This window comes from Terrapene carolina, unplaced genomic scaffold (genome assembly GCF_002925995.2).
Source record: "Terrapene carolina triunguis isolate 2854851 unplaced genomic scaffold, T_m_triunguis-2.0 Scaffold28446, whole genome shotgun sequence".
Lineage (NCBI taxonomy): Eukaryota > Metazoa > Chordata > Testudines > Emydidae > Terrapene > Terrapene triunguis.
In genome coordinates, this window is record NW_020692797.1 from 339 (window position 1) to 11052 (window position 10714).

The window sequence follows — 10714 nt, forward strand, 5'->3', positions numbered from 1 at the left end:
AAGATCAACATTGGACCAAATTATTTACTTGTGAGATGAGGCAAGAGGATATTTGAGGGCACAGAGTCCTCCTGGTCCCCCATGTCACGGTGCCTCCAGCACCATGTGGATTTCACCCTCAGAGAAGATACATTTCAAAGAATATTTTCTCTGACCCACATACTAAATAATTATCACTGATATTTCATGTGGTTTTCAAATTGATATCTCTTTAATAATCATCATCATAAATAATAAAACAGCAAACAACTTAATGGAAAAGATTCTATTTAGAGAAAAATTGAACTTACTGATTTCTCCAAGGTGTTTCCCTAAAGAAATGAAATAAAGCAAACAGATGTAAATACAAGTTGTCAAGGCTGTATCCCCACTTTGAACTTTAGGGTACAAGAGTGGGGGCCTGCATGAGGACTTCTTAGCTTAACTACCAGCTTAGTTCTGGTCCGCTGCCACCATTCCCTACCCTGGGAAGCTTTTAGAAACTTCTCACCAATTCCCTGGTGAATACAGATCCAAACTCCTTGGATCTTAAACAAGGAGAAATTGACCCTTCCCCCCTCCTTCCTTTCACCAACTCCTGGTGAATACAGATCCAAACCCCCTTGGATCTTAAACAAGGAGAAATTGACCCTTCCCCCCTCCTTCCTTTCACCAACTCCTGGTGAATACAGATCCAAACCCCCTTGGATCTTAAAGCAAGGAGAAATCAATCAGGTTCTTAAAAAGAAGGCTTTTAATTAAAGAAAAAGGTAAAAATCAGCTCTGTAAAATCAGTATGGAAAATAACCTTACAGGGTAATCAAACTTAAAGAGCTCAGAGGACCCCCCTCTGTCTTAGGTTCAAAGTACAGCAAACAAAGATAAACACTCTGGTAAAAGGTACATTTACAAGTTGAGAAAACAAAGTAAAACTAAGACGCCTTTCCTGGATGTTTTACTTACAAGTTTGAAATATGAGAGACTTGTTTAGAAAGATGGGGAGAACCTGGATTGATGTCTGGTCCCTCTCAGTCCCAAGAGCGAACAACCCCTTAAACAAAAAGCACACACAAAAGCCTTTCCCCCCCCAAGATTTGAAAGTATCTTGTCCCCTTATTGGTCCTTTGGGTCAGGTGTCAGCCAGGTTACCCGAGCTTCTTAACCCTTTACAGGTAAAAGGATTTTGGAGTCTCTGGCCAGGAGGGATTTTAGTACTGTACACAGGAGGGCTGTTACCCTTCCCTTTATAGTTATGACACAAGTTATTTAAGAATACTTTCAGTTAATGGAGATTTAAAGGAGTCTTTTCATGATATGAACGCCTGGCCCCTAAATACCAAACATTTCATTCATGTTTAACTAACCATGTGGCCACACTAGAGTTAAGTGTCCGACAGTAACTGACTATTTTCAAGGATTTACAATTCTGAAAGTTTTCAATTCCTTATGGAATTAGGGTCTGATTTTTCAAGGCATTTAGGTGGCTTTGCTGGGAGCTCTGGGGGTGCAGACTGGGATTTCTAGTCCTCAAGTTATCAGCATTATTTTTTAGCGTTATGACTTCTGCATTCAGTGCTTAATCTTATACTCATTGAAGTCAATGGCAAAGATCTAACGGATGTTAGGGATGCAGTATCTGGGCTTTCATGTTTTTCTGGTTAAAAATCTCCTCCCAAAAATTTCATAAATAAAAACAAAGAAATACCCTTATGAGGAGACAAATTTGTAGAAAAGTTTTACTTGTTGGAGGAAAGAAGACGACATTTACAGATTTCTATAGCCCGCTCCATTAAAAATAAACAGAAATAAATATAAATTCTTATTAGGAACATTTTTGCCTTGGTTATACAGTTGTCTGCATTTCGTGAAAGTTGCACAGTGATTATACAATTCATGAGCCTTTGATGGGTTTCATGTTCTCAGCACCAGGAGAAAAAGGTTTTCTCTTCTCCATCTCTGACTTATTATTTCTGACCATTGTCAGAACTCAGGTTCAGGCTCAGAGCTCATGTCTATTCAGACCCCTCTTTTCTACTGTGTATATTTTTAATATTACCTATTGGGGTGAAATTTGTCAGGCTTTGTCTCATTCCAATTTCTTTTTAAACAGTAAATGAAATCACAGACAACTGCTCAAAAAAAAAAAAAAATCACACATGATCTTTATGGGGACCCATATCTGTACAAAACATTTACTTATCAGAGCAGGGAAAAAGACATTTTCTAATTCCTCAAGTCCATAGGGACTGGGGAGGGAATAACTGCACAGCTGGGTGGGAAGTGGTCAGAAAAGAGTGAGGAGTGGAGAAGGTTTTGGATCAATCTTCCCTCTACCCCTTCCCCAAATGCTCCATTCAACTTAACTGAGGCAGTTTTGGGGGAGAAATATTCTGTGCCTGTAAAGGGCTGGTGCAGATCACAGCCTCCTGGAGCAAAGGGGCACCTTAGTAACGTTTCCTTCCCTGTGCTGCTGAGGGGAGCGCAGTGCAGGTCTGTGCTTCCCCTGCTTGGCCTAGTGTAAAATTTCATTCTTCCCTTTTTTCATTTATTAGAAGAAAATTTCTTGTTAATTTCACTACATTTTCCCCTGTGACATTTACCTTTCATTTTAAATAGATAAACAGTGAGGCCAATGGAAACAAACAAAACCAGAAGATTCACACTCAGAGCCACCATCCAGGAATTCACCCTCGGGAAAAAGAAATCTGAAAAATAAACCCCACAGGATTTGCATTAGTTTGGAAGCAGGGACAACACTAATTTTTTCTCTATTGCACGTAACTACGTAAATAGTCCCCAGCAGGACGTATGTGAGATAAAAGTGAAAACGTGACCCCCTCTATGCTACACAGAAGACCAAAACCTGATTGTAAAAATTACTCCAACCAACATAGCTTTAGCACTGATTAACCTGTGAATGAACAGGCCTGGTTTCATTCATGGTATTCAGAGCTTTATTGAGTTCAGGGGCAAATTCTCTGCTTACAAAACAACACTGACTTCAGTGGAGTTATGCCAGCAAACAATTTGGTCCTCACTGTTCAGCCACATTCAGAAATTGCAGGAATAATTAGAATATTTTGGTGAGTTACTAATAATTTCCCCAATTATTTTGATGAACCATAATCGCAATTAATCCAAATGTTAAGTGCTGAAAATTGATTCTTCTTTTGCCATTCTTGTGTTTACAGCATTTAAATCATCTAGCCAGGGTGGGGATTTCAAACATGCCTAAGGCCTTGGTTTGCACATTGGCCTGCTCAACCCTGGGTTGTGAGTTCAATCCTTCAGGGGGCTATTTAGGGAACTGGGGTAAAATCCTGTCTGGGGATTGGTCCTGCTTTGAGCAGGGGGTTGAACTAGATGACCTCCTGAGGTCCCTTCCAACCCTGATATTCTATGATTCCACACAGGATTTGTGCACTGGTTTAGTGAAATTGGTGTAACACTTATGCAGTCATTGTTACATTGATTCCACAGCTGACCACATAACAGGACTGCCCCAATTTAACTCAACTGGCTGAATAGTGTCTTTTATCCATTTAGTATAAATCAGTAAGGAACTGACTTAAGCTAAAAACATAGGACACTCTGAAATTGAAATAAGAGCATTCAAACAAGGGGTTTCATCAATAACTCAGTAGATAATCAGTGCAGCCTGTGTGTGTGTAAACAAAGGCAAAGTGAGTTATGAGCACAACTCCCATTGAATGTCAACGGAAACAAGCCCACATAATTTGGTGACATTTCGCTTATTGAAAAGGTAGCAAAGAAACCATAGTGTAAAAATTGCTACATTCACAAAATCACTGTTGTGAAGTTAAGTTTTTAGGAACAAACTCTTTCAAGGGTTGGTGAATATTTCTTCTCAAAAATCACACTTAAAAAAAAGTAAGAGTTTCAGGAGTATCAGAGTTAAGATTAAATTTACATGAAACCCAAAACTTTGAATATTCAAAATTAAGGCAATCAGATTGCCCAAGTTGTGACCTGTTAAGGTACCAGTTTCTGAACTTCTTTGTTTTTATGTAGTTGTAAAATATGCACAATAGATGCTTCAGTTCTTTGTTTCCTATGTTTTGTTTTCTTTCTGATGAAGGTGATTTAAGCCTGTGGGTTTAGCTGGTAACTGACCTGCTATATAAACTGCTGATTCCTTTTCTTGATTGAGAAAGGTGTTCCTGATCCAACAGGACAGGTTCTGGTTTGAATGTTCTTTTATAATAATAGAATTTTCTGTTTCAAACAGGCCACTATCCCCTAGGGATTTTGCTTCAGACAGTGATGGTAATTCTTGCCCACTGAGATCTCTCCATAGCACCTTGGGCTCTGGATACCACCCAGACGATTGACAAACCATCCGGATCCCTCCATCCTGGTGACTCTCCACAGAGATGAGAGGATTGGAGCCCAAAGCTAGAAGAAAATTACATAAATGTGTGATAAATCAATGGGGTAACTTAAAAGCTAAAAGGATAAGTGATAGATTGTGGATCCCTTACTCCCACTAGAGATCACTTGATCACGTAGAAGGGATAAATGAATACTGGAATTTCTGAATTCCCAATACACATGGACACAGGAAAAGATGTGAACAAATATTCAGTGAAATTATTTTAAATAAGTGAGATATTGTCCTCTCCACCCAACAGCAATGGAGCACTGAACAAATTTGGAAATCTGCCCACTTCATTTAAATACCTAGTGGGATATAAATTTTTCAGAAAGCTAGTTTTTAGCATATTGGATAGACATTTTGTTCGTTCTATTTTTAAATAAATAAATAAATCTAACTGGCTCCATGGTTCCTGTGTCAGAGCAGCAGGGGTCAAACACTCGGCCTCATCTACTAGTGGTAAATACATATGGTCTCCCCCCCCAACCACCATCTTTATGTGGCCTCAGCCAATCAGAAAGCTACAACTGATTTTGACTGCACCCCAACTAACTACCTGTAGTGACCACGTCAGAAGGCCCTATAAACCTGGCAGTCCCACTCTAGCCACGCCTCAAAATGACTGCAGAGAAATTGGAAGATCACAGGCTGTCCACACTTGAAAGGCTACAGCAGCACAGCTTCACTGCTGTGGTGCTTCAGTGTAGACACTACTTACACCAACAGAGGACTTCTCCTGGTGTCATTGGTAATACACCTCTCTGAGAGGCAGTAACTGGGTTGACAGAAGAATTCTTCTGTTGACCCCAGCGCTGCCTGCATGGGGACTTAGGTCAGCTTAGTTTTGTCACTCATGGGGTCACCTACTTTTCTAGTATAAACCAGGCCCATATTTGTCTAGAAGTCTTTTCCCTCCTTTCTCTCCCTCCTTTTGAAGTCAGCCAAAACCATCTTTTGGGCAAGAAAGTCTCTTGACCATTCTGAAAATGTCTTTAATAAAACGTTGGGAAAGTTTTCAGCATATTTTCCAAAGTGTATGAATGTGGTCGTGTGCTGAAATCTAGTCACACTGTGTTACTCTAAAATAAGTCACAGTTGTTGCAGTAGAAAAGAACAAAAACTGCAGCCCAGACTAAGATAATACAGACAAGAGCAGCTGACCTGCTATCTTCAGTTCCAATAGGGCTTCTTCATAAAAAGAACCATCTTGAACAAAACAGTAGTATTGTCCTTCATCTGAGTGTCTGATATTAAGAATTTGCAAGGAAACATTCCCATCCGTGATGCCAGCTTTCAAAAGCTCTGTCCTTCCACGATAGTCTGGCATCTGCTTCCCATATTGATCCTTCCCATGCAGATACAGGTGCACAACTGAAGTGAACTCAGATCGGAACCATCTCACTTCCATGTTCTCAGCGCTCATCCTGGGGGACAGGTGACAGGGTAACACAGTGGCCTCACCCACAATGGCAGTGACAGGGTGGCCAGGACCAGTCACGCTGTACTGGGCTGTGAAATACACCAAAGCAAAAAGAAGAAGCTCAGAGGGAAAAAAATATATATTCATGACTGATTTAATAGGTTCAAACTTTCCAAAAATTCAGCATGGAGCAGACACCTGGCAATCAAATTTCCAGCCTGAACATTGAAATTTTGGCACAATAACAAACAATCGGGGGGGGGGGGGGGGGGAAGAAGAGTTACATTAAAAAGTGACAGGCCAGCTCAGGTATAGGTGTAATTGATAACTCCCCTTATTTGATATGCCACAGAGCCATTTCAGTTTCCCGTGAACGGACAGGGTGACCTGAGTACATACACTGTATACCTGAGCTCTGATCTGTTCCTGCCTTCACTATATTTCTGATATGATTCTCAGCATTGATTTTAATATGAGAAGGGTGAAAAGATGAAATCCTGACTCCATTGAAGTCAACAGAGATCACTAGAATTTCACCCTAATGTTTTGGGACCCAGCTTCTTTGGAGACCACCACCTATCGCCTCGTATGAGGATACAATTTTCATTGAGATGAGATGAGGTTCTTGAGTTTTACTCCTTTGCCCCCCTCCACCTGTTTTTACTGAGACGGGGTCACTGCCAGGACATTTTCAGTAAAGGGTCTTCAACTCTGGGACTCACTTGCCTTGGCCTCACTGACCCCAAATCACTTCAGCTTTAGGCCACATTGCCTTGGTGTTTGAGAAAGGATTGGGTCACAGAGGATGCGAGCATATGAAGTAGGATGCTCAGCATGACCAGAGGTGCGTAGGGCAGCCCAGAGTGAAAATGCCAACGTCAGGGAAGGCTGCAGAAAGGAGAGAAGATTCTCCCCAAACTGGTGGTTTACACTATAGTTAGATTCACCAACCTGTCACAAACTGGGCTCCTGATCCCCCACATCGGTTATCAAGAAAATAAATCACACAGCCCCCTTTACTGCATTCCAGTCTCTGGCTCCCAATCAGCGAATAGGTTCAGTACAGTGAGAAGTTACTTAAAAACTCTATTCACTTTACAAAATGTTCTTTTAATTCCCCAAAGGACCAGACACATTACCAGATCAATACTAGTTTGAATCTTACCCAAAATACCATGCTGCTAGCCAATCCTTTAGTATCTAAATCTAAAGGTTTTATTAGAAAAGGAACGAAAGAGAAGAGTTGCTAAATGGTCAAAGCAGTCAGATACTTTCATATATATACACACGTAGAGAGAGAGAGAGAGAGAGAGAGAGAGAGATTTCAGAGTCCATATATCAGGATCTTAGCAGTACTGGTGAGTTTGTTAGCTTGCAAAGTCCCTCTGGAACACATCCAAAGCTTGGATGGGTCTATCACTCCTTTGTTCAAAGCTTCAGTTTGTAGGGAAGTTACTCCAGACGTGAGAAGCAGGATTGCAGACAAAATGGAGAAGATGCAGCTGCCTTTTTATATCCTTTTCCATGTGGCGTGTACATCCTTTGTCCCAAACACAAACTCACAGCACATGTGCATGAAAAGGTACTTGGTGTCCCCTGTCCATCGGCATGTCCCCATAGGTGCCGACTCGGTGGGTGATCCGGGGCTGGAGCACCCACAGAGAAAAATTAGTGGGTGCTCTGCACCCACCGGCTGCCAAGCTCCCCGCCCCACAACACCTCCTCCTCCGCCTACCTCCCAGCACTTGCCGCTGCCAAACAGTTGTAGCAAGCTCTGGGAGGGAGGGGGGAGGAGTGGGAACGTGCTCAGGGGAGGAGGCAGGGAAGAGGCGGGTCTGGGGTGGCGATTTGGGGAAGGAGTCGGAATGGGAGAAGGAGGGAGTGGGGTTGGGGTGGGGACTTTGGGGAATGGGGGAGGGGTGCAGTCGGGGCAGGGGCAGAGGGGGGGGTCAAGCACCCACCGGCACCAGTAGAAGACGGCGCCTATGCATGTCCCTACATGTCCTGAAAAACAACAAGGAGTCCAGTGGCACCTTAAAGACTAAGATTTATTTTGGGCATAAGCTTTTCCCAAATAAATCTGTTAGTCTTTAAGGTGCCACCGGACTCCTCGTTGTTTTTGTGGATACAGACTAACACAGCTACCCCTCTGCTACTTGTCTACATGTCCTGCTGACTCATAGCCCCGGCCTTCTCTCAATGGTTCATTCTACAGCAGGCTGGATAGTGCTGATGCTTGTCTGTCTGGGGGTGTCACCCAAACGTACAGCACAAGTTTGAGACAAATATACCACACATATTTATATCTCACCATACAAAGATGATACAGACCTTTAAACAAGCTTATCATATTTAGCAAATCATGCCTTTTCCACTGATACCTTACAATAGAATCATAGACCTGGAAGGGACCTTGAGAGGTCATCAAGCCCAGCCCCCTGCATTCATGGCAGGACCAGCACCATCTAGACCATCCCTGACAGGTGTTTGTCCAACCTGCTCTTAAAAATCTCCAATGATGGAGATTCCACAACCTCCCTAGGCAATTTATTCCAGTGCTTCACCACCCTGACAATTAGGAAGTTTTTCCTAATGTCCAACCTAAATCTCTCTTGCTGCAATTTAAGCCCATTGCTTCTTGTCCTATCATCAGAGGTTAAGGAGAACATTTTTTCTCCCTCCTCCTTATAACAACCTTTTAGGTATTTGAAAACTGTTATCATGTCCCCTCTCAGTCTTCTCTTTCCCAGATTAAACAAACCCAGTTCTTTCAATCTTCCCTCATAAGACATGTTTTCCAGACCCCTTATCATCCTTGTTGCTCTTCTCTGGGCTCTCTCCAATTTGTCCATATCTTTTCTGAAATGTCGCACCCAGAACTGGGCACAAGACTCCAGTTGAGGCCTAATCAGCAGCATAATTACTTCTCGTGGCATATCTTGTATAAGATTTATTGTGATTTTGTAATATTGGTATCAATGCTATTATAAATGGTCACCCATATTCCATACAGCCTCACACTCAGATACTATGATGATATAAGTACCTAGATAGATAGAGAAACTGAGTTGCCTCATATGCAGCAGGTGGAGAATTACTCCTCCAGAAGGGTTGGGGAGGAAGTGGAGACTTATTTACTGATATTGAGCCAATCTGAAATTTGTTGTAGGGTTTGTTTTTTTGGTTTGGTTTTTTTTTCAGTTTTGTACAAAGGAGTGGAATAGGCATGATTTATAAATCACTACAATGAAACAAATCCTACAAGGAGCAGCAGGACCAGTGGGATTCCTACCTGATTCCAGCTTGTGAATGTGATAAGTAATGAAGAAAATGATCAAACCAGGCAGAGAGGCGCTCACTGCGGAGCTAGGACAGAATGAAAGAACCTTCATCTTCACTCTAACTTGATCTGGACAACAGGATAGAGAAGAGAAAAATACTTTACTAAAGCATGTTTTGCATTCAAATCTGATTTGTTAGGAAAAAGGAACTATTATCTGTAGTTAGTGAATTGAACTGATTGTTTCTGGTCACCGTGTCCTTCAAGATTTTAGAGCTGGTAGATCTCATCCTCTCACACCTTGTTTTTAATGACAGGTTTGAAGTGGAAAACAAACTTTCCTGATTTTTCAACTCCCAACTGGTTTTTCAACTTTGAATGGACGAGTCATTGAATTGAGTTAGTTGGGTACATTGAAACAAATAAAATATTTTCTCTGTACCTGCAGAAGAGGCTATTGCTGTCAAAAGCTGGGTGAGCCCTTCAACAAATTCTGCTTCCAGGTGCTTAGCCAGTGACTGCCACCACTTCACTGATCTGATTTTCTTTAAAACTTTTGAAGCAAACATATACAGCTTGAATATTATACATATATACATTATATATCTATATCTATATGCCTTAGCATCAGTTGTCATAATTTTAATTTGAAAGATAAACCAGTATTTAATTTAAATTAAAATATCCAAGTGAAAGAAAAGCCTCTGATTTAATTTTTTTAAATCATTTTTTAAAGATCAATTTTCATCCACCCTGAGTGTCTGACATTTCCTTCAGACCCTTATTGCCAAAGAACTAGAGCACTTTGATGAATTAAATTAATAGGAGTGACACATTGGTTTGTGTAGATTGGATGAATTATTGCAGAAAACTGAAATTTGTTTGTGCCTTTCAAAAACAGAGCAGCAGCACTGCCAAACCCAGTATTCAAAAGTCAGTGTAACCCCCACCCTAATGTGTTAGGGGTGCGTGGTATTGTATGGTCTTGTGTTGTCTGCAGTGGCCCTTGAAAAGTTTTTACAGTGGGGGTGCTGAAAACCAGTGAAAGTGACCCCAAAATGTTTACCTCATGCCCCCTTTACTTCTGTTCACACCCCACATGCCCTCCCCTCAGAGCTGGGGCTGGGAGCAGGGCTGTATCTCCAGAAGGGTGTGGCACAAACAGCGGTAAAGGGACCGAGGCTGGGGCTACACAGCTAGTGGTGGGCAGGAGTGGATCTCCACGTGCGGGGCCAGGATTGGAGCCCTGGGACCAGGAGTGGATCCCCGCATAAAACCTAGGGACACTGCACACACCCCTACTTCCCGTGCCTATGATTGTCTGGTCTTGTAGCTTTGATTAGCTGTAAAACTGCATAATTATGGGAACATATACAAGCTGTACATTTTCGTGGGGTGGTTGTTTTTTTTTGGGGGGGGGCTTTAGAATATTTGTTGCTTTATGAAAATCAATACAAAAAATCCTCGCCCCCTGCACACACTTTTTTTTTTTTTAAATCACAAATTGGGTCAAAAAAGGTATGTGATTGACTTAAAAATCAATGTTTTAAATATACATTTTGAGTTCCTATTTTTTGCCATTTGGTTTCTGAGCCTTGAGGGTACACTCAATCTTAAACTTTCCCCTGCAACTAACTAT

The 10714-nt window shown here is 41.6% G+C and overlaps 1 protein-coding gene across 1 annotated transcript; it reads right to left on the reverse strand.

Annotated features, from left to right (window-relative positions):
- Window positions 1-290: 290 nt before the first annotated feature.
- LOC113409025 (butyrophilin subfamily 1 member A1-like) lies at window positions 291-9187 on the reverse strand (the record flags this gene model as incomplete). Its single annotated transcript, XM_029914038.1, has 5 exons — window positions 9088-9187; window positions 5537-5884; window positions 4114-4395; window positions 2580-2684; window positions 291-311 (listed from the first exon to the last, which is right to left on the reverse strand). Coding segments are annotated over exons 1-5 (856 nt in total), but the record flags the coding sequence as incomplete, so codon positions are not given.
- Between the last annotated feature and the right edge of the window lie 1527 nt (window positions 9188-10714).